The 14,819-nt window shown below is 36.5% G+C and overlaps 1 protein-coding gene across 2 annotated transcripts; it reads left to right on the top strand.

The window, feature by feature from the left end:
• The first annotated feature begins 363 nt into the window (after window positions 1–363).
• Window positions 364–14,557, top strand: GPATCH1 (G-patch domain containing 1). 2 transcript variants are annotated; one of them, XM_051629568.1, is made up of 20 exons: window positions 364–462; window positions 879–1,013; window positions 1,291–1,376; window positions 1,782–1,942; window positions 2,287–2,384; window positions 2,534–2,592; window positions 2,916–3,161; window positions 3,942–4,089; window positions 4,810–4,889; window positions 5,901–6,105; window positions 6,751–7,038; window positions 8,509–8,690; window positions 8,967–9,094; window positions 9,369–9,502; window positions 9,837–10,006; window positions 10,673–10,892; window positions 11,919–12,029; window positions 12,486–12,610; window positions 13,088–13,233; window positions 14,384–14,557. In XM_051629568.1, exons 1-20 carry the CDS (start codon window positions 387–389, stop codon window positions 14,403–14,405), a joined length of 2,820 nt encoding a protein of 939 aa, XP_051485528.1. In that variant the 5' UTR covers window positions 364–386; the 3' UTR covers window positions 14,406–14,557. The 2 variants fall into 2 exon arrangements, with proteins under 2 accessions (XP_051485528.1, XP_051485529.1); XM_051629569.1 differs by lacking the exon at window positions 14,384–14,557 and having other exon boundaries at window positions 378–462; window positions 13,088–13,237.
• Window positions 14,558–14,819: the final 262 nt, after the last annotated feature.

Raw genomic sequence — 14,819 nt, 5'->3', positions numbered from 1 at the left:
TACCGGTGAATATTGAATTCTTACGTGGTCTTTGTATTAAATGCCTTCAGGGAAAGCTTATCCCGTGATACGGGGCTCCCGAAGAGGTGCAGAGTGTAGAGGGACAAAGCTATTTTACTGAAGGTTTGCGTGCAGAGGCTCCTGCACACGCTCCCTTCTTCTTGGCCCGTCAAACGGCGCCGTTAACCCCGCTTTGCCAGATCTCCGCTCACGGCCGTAACTCAAGGAACCGACCCCTGCTCACACGGCTGCGGCACGCGCTGCGCTGCCCGCCCGCCCCGGGACGCTCGCGCTGCCGCCGCGGGGGGGGCGGGGTCAGGGGCTGCTCCGGGCCCCGCCCCCGCGCGTGACGCGCCGTGTCCTGCGCGAGCCACCGTTGTGGCAAGATGGCGGCGGCGGCCAGTGACAGCGAGGAGGAGGACCTGGCGAGCTACGGCACCGCGCTGCAGCCCCTGCAGGAGGGTAAGGGCCGCCGGGAAGCTCGGCTGCTGCTCCTGGTACCTCCGCCACGCGCTACGCGAGCGGCTCGGGCTAGGGGGCAGCGCGGGTATCCTGGAGGTTGTGGGGCCGGGACGCCTTGGAGGGTTCGGCTGGGGCTGCTTTCCGCCTTCCTGCGGCCCGCACCTTGGGAAGGCTGCGGCGTGTGGGCCCGGCGCGGACCTGACTCCCTCTTCAGTCGCCGTGGGGCGTAGGATCTGCCTTGGCAGCCGTGTTGGCCTGCGAGGGGGGTGCTGGTGCCGGCCCTGGGTGAGGGGCCACAGGGGATGGCCTGGGGACAGAAGGCACAGCTCCCGCGATGGGAGGGTGAAAAAGCGTAAAGAAGAACAAATGGGCTTTATGCAGAGTTGTGACCTTGTTTCTGATTTTCTTGATTGTAGGTGAACGAATTAAAAAGCCAGTTCCTCTTCAAGAACAGACTGTTAAAGATGCAAAGGGGCGATACCAGCGTTTCCATGGAGCGTTTACTGGTGGTTTCTCTGCTGGTTACTTTAACACTGTTGGCACAAAGGAAGGTTGGATATTTTTCTGTCTACTGGGAAGGGCTAATTGATTACTATAGTTTAGTGTTAGTGAAAAACAATTATCAAGTAAGCATTTTTTTTGTCTTCATTATACTGTAAGTAGTTGAAACAGTATGGTTGAAGATATTTCCCCCAGAGTTTTTGGACTGCAGTTTTATGGGTATTCCCTTGATGTATCCTTGAGGTGTGAGGTTGAAACGTTTGAATTATTCTCAAATATTATGTTGCAGTTCACAGTACCTTACCTAGATACTTCCTTTCTTGAAAGGATGGACACCTTCGGCTTTTGTATCATCACGTCAGAAAAGAGCAGACAGAACTATTCTTGGACCAGAAGACTTCATGGATGAAGAGGTACATTTAGAAAGGAATGCAAATCTTTTGGAAGCAGTTGCCGTGACAGCAGGTTTATCAGGCAATGAAATCTTCTAAAGAGCTTCAATAGTAAAAATTGAAGTAACTTTAAAATTACTTTTTCTATACAGTATTATACTGTTAGGTCCTGGAGAATGTTTCATAGATGAGGGAGCTCCTGTAATCTCAGTAAAAAAAAAAAAGCAATAACCCACAACTCTTTTTTTTTTGAAGCTGTTTAAAATATGGTCATCCAAGTTATTGAAAAAGCATGTATACATGGCATGAAAAACTTAGCCAATATGAGGGTCAAATCCTGTTTTCTTTCCTTTACTGTTACAGTAAGTAAGCATTTGAGGGAAACTTATTTTAATCTAAATTTTCCCTGTTGTTTATATTTTCCAGGATCTTAGTGAATTTGGAATAGCACCAAAAGATATTACAACCACAGATGATTTTGCATCCAAAGCTAAAGACAGAATAAAAGAGAAAGCTAGACAAATTGCAGGAGTAGTTGCTGCCATTCCAGGAACCACCGCTTTTGATGATTTAATAGGACCATCAAAGTAAGTAAATTTAAATAAAAGTCAACCAAACTGTTCCTTTCATTTTGAAGAGTTACAGTGATTAGAAAAGTAATGTATGACCATGGTAATCTATGAAAGAGACTGGAAGATCTGCAGTGTTGCACTTCCAGAGTGACCTCTACCTGGATTTTTGTTTTCTATGTGCCAGGTCAACATTTACTAACTGGGGTGCAGTGTATATGCAGATGTTGATACATTCACATTTGATTATAAAGTGGGGTATAGAACCATAATTTTGAAAGGTATTTATGTATATTATTGCTCAAGAAATATTAAAAATGTGGGTTTGGATAATTTTTTTCCCCCTTCTGTTTTCTTTTTAGAATAACAATTGGGGTTGAATTGTTACGGAAAATGGGCTGGAAAGAAGGACAAGGAATTGGACCGCGAGTCAAACGAAAGCCACGCAGGCAGGAACCAGGTAGGGTTAGAGAAGTTCTGGAACTCATTAACAGAAAGCTGGCATTCATAGACTGATTAGAAAGTTTATTTTAAAACCACCTTGTATTTGGTCTGTTTCTTTAATTTGAGAGAAATTTAGTAAAGAACTGCAATTTATTTCTCTTACAGATCCTGCAGTGAAAGTATATGGTTGTGCATTACCACCTGGATTGTCTGAGGGTTCTGAGGTATTGAACAAGCAGAAGTAGTTTATTAATTTAAGTAAGAATGTGTGCTAACACTTGTTAAAAACTTCTTTGAGGCCTTTGAACCGTATTTCAACAAGCAGTTTCAAGTTTTGTTACAAGTATTCATAAGTATTATGCTTATTGTGAATAATAGAACTAAACTCATTCTTCTGCTACCTAAGGAGATGTAGTTCATACCTAATTTTTAATTTATAATTTAGGAAATCAGACTTGCCTAGTCTCATGTTAACTAAATGTTGCAAAAGCTCAATAGACAACACTTTTAGTAATATTTGCTGTTACATACTTCTATTTTGTATAAGGATGAAGAGGATCAATACCAGCCAGAGAACGTGACGTTTGCGCCAAAAGATGTCATGCCAGTAGACTTGACTCCAAAAGAGAACGTCTTTGGACTTGGCTATAAGGGTTTGGACCCCTCACAAGCTTTGTTTGGTGTATCTGGAAGAGAACACCTGAATCTTTTCACAGCTGGTTCTGAAGACACAAGCAATTTACTTGGTGATCTGAGACACAGTAAAGGAAGAAAACTAGGTATTACAGGTCAGGTAAGGACATCTCAAAATGCGTTATATTATTAGTGCAGTACAATCTAAATAAATTCCAGTTTTTCTTTTGTGGAAGTCACCTAGCCACTGTTGGTTGTAAGACATCCAAAGTGTGGTTTGAGAATAGGATTTTTTTTTGTTTTTACGTAATATGAAGATGTGGGCTAATCCTTAAACTCTTAAATGCCTTCACCTATTGATAAAGTGAACTATAAAGTACCTTACTCTGATTAGTTGAGTGGAGGAAATTCTTGTGTTACTTTGCTCAGAGAAAGTTAATAATCAATATGGTTTCAGTTTACATTTTTGTCAGTTTTACTGACTTCTTTCAGTAATGTTGAAATGTCAGCTACTGAGGTATTACTTCCCTTCATGGTATTTATTGTTCTTATATAGAAGAACTGTCAATTTATATTTCTGAGAATTTTACTTGTTAAATTTTCATGCCAAATTACATTTTTTTCATTTTGAGAACACAACCTGCTATTAGTCAGACTGCCAGTGCTAGGCTGCTGTCCTCCTCCTGTACAGCCCAAACTCATTGCCCTTCCCTGGAAATGGAGTGGAATATGTGTTGTTTTGTGTTTGGTGAGGTTTTGTTGTTTGTTTTTGTTTAGGCTTTTTTTGCAGTAGTTGGTAGGACACTTACTTGTGAAGCTGCACATTTTTCCTAGTATCTGTATGTGTACCAGATAGACGTGTAGATGTGTTCGGACATGTGACTTAAATGTATTATTTTTTCAATTTTGAATTATTATTTTTATTTAAAATATATTTTAGGCTTTTGGTGTAGGAGCTTTAGAGGAGGAAGATGATGATATTTACGCAACTGAAACACTGTCAAAATATGATACTGTTCTGAAAGATGAGGAACCTGGAGATGGCTTGTATGGCTGGACAGCACCTAAGCAGTATAAATCCAAAAGAAGTAAGAACCATGGTTCTATCTAAAGAGCCAGTGTGATTTGTATTTAGAAAAAAAAAATACATAACTGTGGTATCTATTTTCCAAATATTTTAATGTTCAATGGACTGGTATCTTCTAGCCATGATATCTTAAACTTTATCTAGCCTGCTTTCTGTATTCAAGTGACCAAATCTGGAAATAATTTCCAAAGTCCTCCATTAATCCCCTTGTAGATTAAACCCCAAAATGATATTTTTAAAAGAAGAATATGTGCTGCTCTGTGAGACAGCATTCAGCTCGACTGAAGGAAACAAATGATTGTGAATCATTACTAGAAAATATGCAAAGATAAGTGATTTTTTTTGTTTAGACATACTTGAGTATTTTCCAAGAACCTTTGTAAATTTCATCTTTATACCACTTTTTTAGTGCAACTTTTAACTTTTAGTGCATGAAATACAATAGTGATTTCTAGGGTACCCGTTGATGTTTGTTAGTTGTACAGAATGAATGTTACCCCTGATGGTAGCTGTGCACAGTAGTGGTACTGTTGCCTCAGTATTAACCATGTTAGCTGTATAACACTGATCCAGAATTAAAACCCTTCATTTTAAATGAAAGGCAGTGAAGAAAACTGCAATTTTGCTCCATAAAGTATATTGCAAAGTGGAAAGTATTCAGAAAAAGTGCATTTTGCCAAATGTGTTTTAAATATTGACCAAGTCTTTGGTCATTTTGTAGGGTCTGAAAGAGATGTTAAATACATAGGCAAAATCTTGGATGGTTTTTCCTTGGCATCAAAATCATCAACTCCAATCAAGGTAAGTGAATATTGGTATTTTTTAGTTAAGAATAGCATCAACAAATTGACTTGTGAGCCGTATGGACTTTACAATTGCTCAGTGGTTTTTATGTTCTTAGAAATGAAAGTTCTGGTTGGCAATAAAGGTAGCTGCATGAGCAAAATTACAGTGCTGGAGACTGTTCAATACGAACCTAAAATTTGTAACGTTACTGGATTAATTTAAAGTTTGCCTGTGTATTGGCTTCGAGGAAATGCCTTCAACACTATCCACTGTTATTTGACATAAAGTTCAAAGAATGGTTTGATTTCACTTTGAAATTAAAAATGTACATCTTTTGTTTCTAAATCTTTTAGATGTAATGTTCAGTGTTCTGTACAAATCAGGCCCCAAGTTTCATCCTCATCACTATTTTGGTGACAAGTTAATTTGTTAACGCTGTTATCACATTTTCATAATTTATGACACATAGATTTTTTCATAAATTAGAATGACAAACAGAATTATGTGACATGGCCCCTCTTTCTAATGAGGAAGAAGGAAGAACATTTGCCTGGTGTATAAAATAGCGTCATAGAGGAAGCACAGGGATGATTTTTGAAGTAACAGCTTGAATGAAGAAAGTGGGAGAAAAGGACTTTGAAAATCATTAAAATACAGTAAGCACAGAAGTACTCAGTAGTCCAATTAATTGATTAAATCATGTGTTCTGTTTAAAAAAATAAATCGTTAAGCAAAACCAAGAGCACTTCCTCAAATATTAAGACTTTAGTTAATTTTGCTGTGCCTTGATGTGCTTTTTTTCATCAATGTTACACGTTAACAATAAAGTTTGTTCCTGGAGTTTGTGTTACAGTACCACTTACTGACTGGGTCTAAAAGAATCAGTAACTGGTAATACCTCTTTCTACTGCTAAGATGTAAATTGAGGCATTTTTAGTTAAGGTGACTTTTTCTGAAACACATTTGGAAGTGTTAAATACAAAGTTGTATTTCAGTGCATTTTTGTTTTGTCATCCCCTTGTCAAGATTTACCCACCACCTGATCTACCACGCAACTACAGACCGGTGCATTACTTTCGACCTGTGATAGCAGCTGGGAATGAAAACTGCCATTTACAGAAGGCATTAGAGGAGTCGACTGGAAAACTGGAGAGTGAGACAACACAACAAAGCAGGCACACTTTGAATGCAGCTCAGAGGAGGGAACGACTAGGAGAGACTGCTTTAAAAGGTATTGATACATGTGATTGCATCTTTGCCTGTGTTTCAGGGTCCCTTTTTGTTCATATAACAAAATTTGGTCTAGCCTTGAGCACTATTTTCTGATATAAAAATACTAAATCTGGTTGGATTAGCTAAAATACCTCGTATTGTTCAGTTTAATTTTAACAGATTAATTGTTAACACACCTGCATATGTTTTCTTTTATGTAAAACTTATAAAAACAAATGTTATGTATGGGATTGTGTTTTGCTGTGTTGTGGTTTTTGTTATGGTGGTTTTGTTTGGTTTTATGTCCTTACTATGATTTCAGAATAGAGTAAGCTGTGAGGATTTTTTCCCTGTAAAATGAGGTCTCACCGAAATACCTGCAAATTCACTAAAAGTGTAATTTGTAAATGAGGTTTGCATTTGTATCTACAATAGTCAAGCTTACAAGGTAATATGTAAATATGTGGTAAATAGCATAAAAGATCCAATAATGGCAAAATTTTTATCTGCTATCTCTGCCATGATACTGTTTGCTGATGTTTTAGAGCATTTTCTCTGAAAGTATATGCTTAGTGGTAGGCTTCTTTCCTCCCCTAAAGTGGCAGAAATAGTTGTCCTAATTTTAAATTTATTTTTATCTTTTACTGCTCTTTTTTGGTTTTAGGTCCAGCTCCTTCTGTTTTGGAATATCTGTCTGAGAAAGATAGAGAGAGACTTAAAGAAGTGAAACAAGCATCTGAACAACAAATGAAAGCAAAAATGTTGCCTCAGCAGTCACGAAACAGCAGATTCCAGCCAGCCTCCCCAGATGATGCTTCTCAAAAATGGCAAATGTTGTTGGGGGGTCAGTTAGCAAATGCTGGTTCCAGTGACTTCAAACCATTTGCCAGAAATCCAGAAAAACAAAAAAGATATGAAAGCTTTGTGAAAAGTCTTAAGCAAGGAGAGAAAGGTAACTGAAGAGATGAATCCTGACATTTAAAATTTTCTCTGATTTTTTTTTTTTTTTTTTTTAATTTCACAGCATTTTCCCCTCTACTTCTTTCTAAGGAAAATACTAAAATAAATTTTTACTGGTATTTAATTGTGTTGGCTTCAGGAAGGCTGCTCAGGAATTTAAGTGTCAGCAAGACTTGTTTTTAGGCATTAGATTTCATACTTCTGTGCTGCAGCAAAAGTGCCGTTCTCTGGGATATTCTACTTCATTGCCTGTAATTTTGGGTTTCCAATCTTTCATTTGGCAAAGAAGACTTCACCTTTGGCCAGCACTATAAACTATGAATGGAACAAGTGTTTTCATTTAGTTTGTTTCTGTCTGAGGGATAAAACTGACATATCCTATAAAGGCAGAAAGATTGTGTCCCAATAAAAGGCATTTTTTTGCCTTTTTGCACACAAGACAGGAAAAATGAAAACTCATAACCTGCACTTCCAGAAGAGATAAGCACCCTGACATGAATGAAGTAGTTCACACACATGTGCTCTGGATACTTACAGTCACTGTCACTTGCATTCTTCACAAAAATGTGTGGCTGTAAAATCACAGCATACATAGAGCTCTTACTTAAAACCCAACACACTTCATATGTTCTTTTTCCTGCTGTGTCGGGTAGAAAACATAGCATTATTTTTTTTAATTATCCTTTTTAATGATAAAAGATTTCCTGGTCAGTAACCTCTTCTGGTTACATCAGACTGCTTGAGCATTGAACTCACAGCTCCTTCGTTCAGGACTGGGTTCTTCCCTGTGTAAAATGTAAAAATCCTCTTATTACTTAAGTACCTTCGTAGTAATATTGATGAAAATGCAGACTTGTTTAAATAATGCAACTTATTTAAATAATTTGAATTATTACAATTCTGTTTGTAAGAGTGTCTTTGCTTGGCTGGTGTTACTGCCTAATCCTGGGAGCAAATGTCTAGCTGTTGCTTTAATCAGGGTCTATATTGTTTACAAAAACCTGTGTCAAAATTCTATATTTATCATTGGGCACTTTATATACCAGGAAGCCCCTTGACGTTACCAAAGCCTGGCCAAGCTTACTCACTGGTTAACTCCTGTTCTGTGTTTTAGTTATTTCATAAAGCTCTGAATTATGCTTTTTTGTTTTAAACACCTATTAAATGCATTAAGTATTTTGAACATTCCTTAGAGGGCAATGAATAAAGAGTGAGCATTGTAAGTAAAATTATTTAAAGTATCTATCTTGCATTTGGTAAATGCCGTGATTCTTGTTATGTTTAAAAAACTATCTCCACTTATCAAGGAGTAAGACAATTGAGATTAATTAATATTTAGTTTAAGGATAGTATTAAATATTTTCAGGGATGTCTGCTTTTTTTTTTTCTGATTCTCTTTTGCAAAGCATCAGACCTAAGTAAGCTGTAATCTCTGCTAAGCATTTATGTCCTTATCTTGCAGTAGATACATTGGAGCGTTACTTAGACCCAAATATGACAGAATGGGAGCGAGGAAGAGAACAAGAGGAGTTCTTCCGTGCAGCAATGTTCTACAAATCCTCAAATTCAACACTTTCATCCAGGTTTACCCGGGCTAAATATGAGGATGATGTTGACAAGGTTGAAGTTCCTCGGGACCAGGAGGTATATACTGTTTACTAGAGTACATGGGAGCTTCAATTGCTGCCTTAACCCTGACTTTAAAAAGTCTTTTCCTTTAAAACTCTTTTGTAGATGGAATGGCAATGTTTTGTTGCCCTCTTTTTAGCAAACTTTGGAAAATACTACATACAAAGCAGTGATTTTTTTTAAACCACTTAAGAACAGGCTGGAAACAAAAATATTTAAGTTTTACAACAATAGCAGTCGGTTCAGTAAGTTGTTACTTATTTAGCAGCTATAAATGTTTGACTTTTTCAGAATGATATCGATGATAAAGAAACTGCTGTGAAGATGAAGATGTTTGGCAAACTCACAAGGGACAAGTTTGAATGGCATCCTGAAAAGCTGTTGTGTAGAAGATTTAATGTTCGTGATCCATATCCTGAGTAAGACCATTGATACTGATATTTTTCATGCTTTTTGAAGATTCTGGGATTTTCATATGCTTGTGGAAAATCTGGCTTGGTGTTTTCTTTTTGTGTTGTAATAGATGTATTTTAAACTGCCTAATGTTTTTACTTGCCTCATCAAACATGGTGACCCCTGACAAAACAGTATGCATTTTAAGGACTGCTGTAGGTCTTTCTGCCTGTTGTAGATAACTTGAGACCTTTTCTCTGTTGAAAACAATAATTAACAAACATTTTTATTTCCTTCTAGTTCTTCAGTTGTGGGGTTACCAAAAGTGAAACGAGACAAGTACTCTGTTTTTAATTTCTTAAATGTGCCGGAGCCCAACACACCTGTAACTCAAGCAACAAATGAAAAAACTGGACAGAATAACAGTCTCAATAGTAAGTTTGTTGTTATTGTATTAATTTACTATAAATGAGATAACAGTACAGAAGAAACATATCTATGTCATGGAGAACTTATCCACCTGATTTTTTTTTTTGATGAAGAAAACCACAAACAAACTGAAAACAAATTCAGTGACATTAAAACTGAATTCAGTGATACTATATTAATTTCTTCTACCTAGGAGACCTTTAAAGGTTAGATTTTCATTAGAAAGATTTAAAAAATGTCAAGCTATGCTGAAGAAGCAGAATAATTTAAAATTATATAGGCCGTGAAATGCAGGATAATTTGGCCTGCAACTAATTTTAATGTTTGTGACCTTTTTAGAACCAAAGAAACCTTCAAGATGGGATGTGTCAGATAAAGAGAAGGAGAAAAAAGATGCTATCAGTGAATTCATTAGTCTTGCTAGATCAAAAGCTGATGTTCAGCAACAGTCACCAGTGCCAGCAACTGAAGAACGTGGAACTGGGCCGAGTGAAACTCTCCCCACTGAGGTATAGCTGTAAACCTTCACAGCTCTGAAATAAGGTTGTGTAATATATGGATTGATTTAATACAGATCAGTTTGCACAGAGCCAATTTAGGATAAGCAAAGATATGAGATTGTACCTGAACAATTTGGAGGTTATAACTCTGAGATGTAAAACGTTTACCAGGTACAAGGACAGCAAATATGACTACATTTGAAGCAGCATCTTAAGAGAAGGTAAAAAGTAGCTCAGCAGTCTGGGAGTTAAATTCAGTCCCTTACACCCACTTTGCTCCCAGGCACAAAATATTATTTTCTCTGCTTTGAATGGAGGAGGGTGCATACTTTGGGAAAAAAGGTTATGTTTTCCTTTTGCTTTAATTTAGTAGTGTATAATTGAAGTTTGAATTAACAAATTAGAATTTTTAATATCTAGGGATCTATTTTCAACTACATGTAGCACAAGTTGCACTAACTTTACAGGACATTGACTTGTTTTAGCACCATTTCAGAGTTTTATTATTTTGGACTACCAGTCCCTAAGATGGTGTATTTCACAGGTGTTGTGATATTTGAGTGTTTTGTCACTCAGCACATCATTCATCAGCACATTTGAAGTTACTACTTACCACAGAGGGATTGTTACTTTCTTTAGTGTTTAAATACAGTTTGGTATGATGCTGTTTTGCAGGTGGCTAATGAGGATAAGAAAGAAGCTAAGGAAGATCAGGAAGAAGAAAGCAGACCATCTATGGACTTATTTAAGGCCATCTTTGCCAGTTCCTCAGATGAAAAATCATCTTCCTCTGAAGAGGAGAGTGACGACGAACCGCAACCAACTACTTCAGTAACAGATCCAGAAACCACCAAGCAAGCTGATCTACCAGGCAGTTCTTCATCTAATGTGCAAGGTAGTACTTAATGGACATTCATTTTTAGAAAAGTTTCATTCATTAATCAAATACTCCAGGACTTCAAGGACAGTACTGTGCTCCTGTGCAGGTCATGTAGCATTGATGGAGCTAGGCATGTAAAAAATGTGAATAATTCAATAATTGCATGTTAGTGTTACTTACTTTACCCTATATCTTGCTTACATTTTACTAGCACACTGCCCTATGTAATAGCTTGTTAAACAGTGAGGGGGAACAAAACACCTAATGTTAGAGTACACTTCACTGAGAAATACAGGGAAACTTTGATATCTGTGATAAATGGTAAGATAGATTGATAAATGATGATAAATTATTATCTTCAAAGTAAAAAATAACTTGCATTTCTTTGACAATTAAATTCACTCTTAAATACTGACATTCCAATAAAATATAATGTTGAAATAATGTTATGAAGACATCAAGAACTTGCAATTTATTTGTATTCTAGTTATAAAAGTTGCCAGAAAACATCAACAAGAGAAGACCAGTCTCCTAATAAATGTTACTATGAAGTAGAGTAAAAGAGCTGTAAAACGTTCCCATATTTTTAGGATACTATTAAATTGACCAAACTTACAATATAGTTAGTTTACAATGGAAATAGTTTGTGCACTGAATTGTCATAGTAGGTTCTGTTAACATCTAATTTTAAGTGTTTATTAACTTCTTCCATCCTGTGGAGTCTTTTAGTCATACTGAGTAATGGAAAAGTAGTACTGTGTTAGTGAGCTAAACAAAAGCAAACAAATGCACTGATATCAATTTAATTAGTAATTGTATAGTGTAAAAGATCAATTTTTTTTAAAAAGAAAAAATAAAATAGTATGTTGATATGTTTCTGAATGTTAGCTATGCAGTTGGCCAAAGCATTCCACAGAGATACTGGATGCTGACTAATCTGCTTTCTTAGAGGTTTTTAGAAAGTCTCCTTTAACTTTCTTCAGCACTTCTTAGAAAAAGTGTTTTTCCTTTCAAATAAAGAAGTTTGGTTTCTTTTCGTAGAGAATCTGGCTGCTACAGCTGATCCTGGTGTGTCTTTGTTGCCTATTTCAAAGCTGGAACTGGATGCAACAGAGGAATTTGGACCAAAGCTGCCTCCAGCTTTTACTTCTGGTAGGTTCTGTAGATTTCTAGTGTATAGATTCTGCACATTTAAGTCAGATGTAAGATACACAATATTACACTTTAAAAAACATTTGTGAATAGACAGTTTACCTTTTTAATGCCTGTATTATGTCAAACTGGCATCAACAAATGCTTTGTTACCACACTCATGGACTAGCAGCAACCTCTGTGCCCATGTACCAATTTTGTTGTAGCTCTCAAGTGACAATGATCAAAAATTACAGTGAAAATGCAGGACGTGCCTTGCAATTTATTTTAAGAATAGACTGCAAAGGCATTTAATTGCATTAGGAAGGTTGCAGTTTAAAACACTTCCTTTCCATTTGAAAGCTTAGGTTGTGTTGTTTGTTGTTTATTTTTAAACTATACTATTAGATTAAAAGTAATACATAATTTAATAATAAAATTACCTTTGTTTGTTTCCACATTTGCTTTGCCTTTTAGGCTCTACTTGGCAACAAGAACCAACAGTGCCAGCAAGTTTTCCGGGGCCTAGTAGGAAAGAAAAATATAGGAAGAACAGAGAGAAACACAAGGCAAAGAAAGAACACAAGCACAAAAAGGAAAAGGTATTTAATTTAAATAGTTCATTGATTCTTTGATTTGCCAGTCAGATTTTTTTATTTATGCTAGGTTGTAGAAAATAAATATACTGGGACTAGAACTTAGGCAACTGAATTTCTCAGGTGTCTTGAAACCTGAACTTCAGAACAGAAAATTGTCCAACTAGGATGCTGCTTTTTTCATATATGTGACTACAGATAAAATATTGCAGGTAGTTTAATATTGTATGCTGAAGATGTTAAGCATATTCTAGAGACTGTGTATAATTAATGGCTTGTATACAAATACTAATAAGGAAATTTCTGTTTTAGGGGGGGTTGAGTGCTTGGGATGAAATGGGTGATTTTGGTATATAGTTCCGAGTAGTGGTAAAGATTCCTTGTTGTTTCAGTTAAGATTGGAGTCTACATTTTGCTGTTGTTGCCTTTCAGGAAAACTGAAGTTTTTCACAATGAAATAAGGGTTGATTTCTCTTCTTACAGAAAAAGAAACATAAGAAACAGAAGAACAAAGGAAAACATAAGAATAAAAAATCAGAGAAAGACAGCAGCTCAGACACTACGGATAGCAGTGACAGCCTTAGTGATACAGACACCACAGGCTTGTCACCCAAAGAACTTCTAAGAAGGTAAGCAGTGAGTTTCCCTTAACACTTGCAAATTTTGCAGTGAATGACCAGAATTTCAGTTTATGAACTGTCATTCTAGTGAGCCTATTTACAGCAAATAGGGATCAGCTGGTCTCTTTATGCATATAAAATACTGCTTAGGTGATTTTTTTTTTTAATCAAATGAGGCAAGACTACAAAGATCAGGTGTCTTAATATAGAGGGTAATTTAAGGATAGAAGCCTTTTAAGGCAAAGGGCAGTAAGTACACAACTCTCCTAGTTAATGGGGATTACAGTTAAAGATGGCTGATAATTTTGTAAGGTATTTTGAATGGGAACCAAGTACAGGTTGTGATTTGTATTTCTATTACTTTGTCTACTTCTCATTATGTGTAAACACTGGAAGCAGCATTGGCTGCTTCAGAATGCTTTGAGTCTGCTTTGGTTTGTTGAAAAATAGCAAAAGGTCTGATTCAAATAAATCCATTGTGTGGCACTGATGCTTAAGATAATTCTGTACGTGAGCCAGGAGCAGAGAAGTAAACACAACAATGCCCAAGTCATATATATGTCTGCTACATTTAGACTGTGCTGTTACATTTTTATAAACTAGAGACTTGAAAGCAGTGCCAACTGAAATTTGCAATTTCATGTTCCTTACCTACTTTGAGTGAAGTACAAACAAATATAACTGTCTCTAGCACAGATCTAGTTAAATTTAAGTGCAGCCTGTGTGGAACAGTCACTGCATTGGCTTCTGTTTAGCATCTCTTATTAGCTGAAGGAGAGGTCTCAAGGAATTTTGAAATATCACATCTAGCTGGCCTGATGGCAGAATGAGTGGGGTACTGATGGAAAAGCTGGTACTCTGTTCCTTTGGAATGGAATTGAAGTTATTTATTGGTATTGTCTTATTTTAAAACCAAACTACTTTGATTTCTAAATAGCTAAATATGTGTTTATGCCTTGTGCACAAAATAGATTTCTTTGGGGAAGCAGTTATTTTGGAAGTCTTCGCATTTGCATGTCTCTACATCAGTAAGAAAATGTTTTTATCTCACATAACCTAGATGTCTCAAACTAAGGTTTAAGAAACTGCTCAAGTAATTAAATGTTCTTAAGTTTGCATGTTACTGTTTGACCTCTTTTGTTTTCTTTCTTCCTTTTAGATTAAAACAACTTGAGTATTGAAGAGGTAGCTTGCTTTCTTCGGTGCTGTCTGACTTGATCTCCAATTTTTGATCTCCTCCATGATGGTAGATCAATCATGTATAACCTTGAAGCACTGTAGATACTGTATTCATATTGAATTTGTTTGAAAGTAAATGTGTATATGTTTATTACTTGTTGCCTCATATGTTCAAAATATATGGAGTATGGAATATTGCAAAAGACCCCTTTGTGGGCAGCATAATTTGAAATAACTGCAGGCTCTGTTTTAATTAACATGAAACAAGATATTTTAATAAACTTAAGTATTAAATTTTTTTGTAGTTACAATGAAAACTGTTTATACCTCTTTTTTTTCATGCAGTACATTTAAAAAGCAATTGTCATCTTGTGGAATTATTGTAATAGAAGATAAGAAATAATACTGGTTTTTGA

Source organism: Apus apus, chromosome 11 (genome assembly GCF_020740795.1).
Source record: "Apus apus isolate bApuApu2 chromosome 11, bApuApu2.pri.cur, whole genome shotgun sequence".
NCBI classification, from domain to species: Eukaryota; Metazoa; Chordata; class Aves; order Apodiformes; family Apodidae; genus Apus; species Apus apus.
The sequence above is the reverse complement of the archived record's forward strand: the minus strand, read 5'-3'. Positions and strand labels throughout refer to the sequence as shown.

Excerpts from the sequence above, each read along its gene's own strand:
- GPATCH1 (XM_051629568.1), top strand. The coding sequence starts at position 387 with ATGGCGGCGGCGGCCAGTGACAGCGAGGAGGAGGACCTGGCGAGCTAC. Across the intron at positions 1,014-1,290 it reads CACTGTTGGCACAAAGGAAG|GATGGACACCTTCGGCTTTT; the intron begins GTTGGATATTTT and ends CTTTCTTGAAAG. Across the intron at positions 9,503-9,836 it reads ACAGAATAACAGTCTCAATA|AACCAAAGAAACCTTCAAGA; the intron begins GTAAGTTTGTTG and ends TGACCTTTTTAG.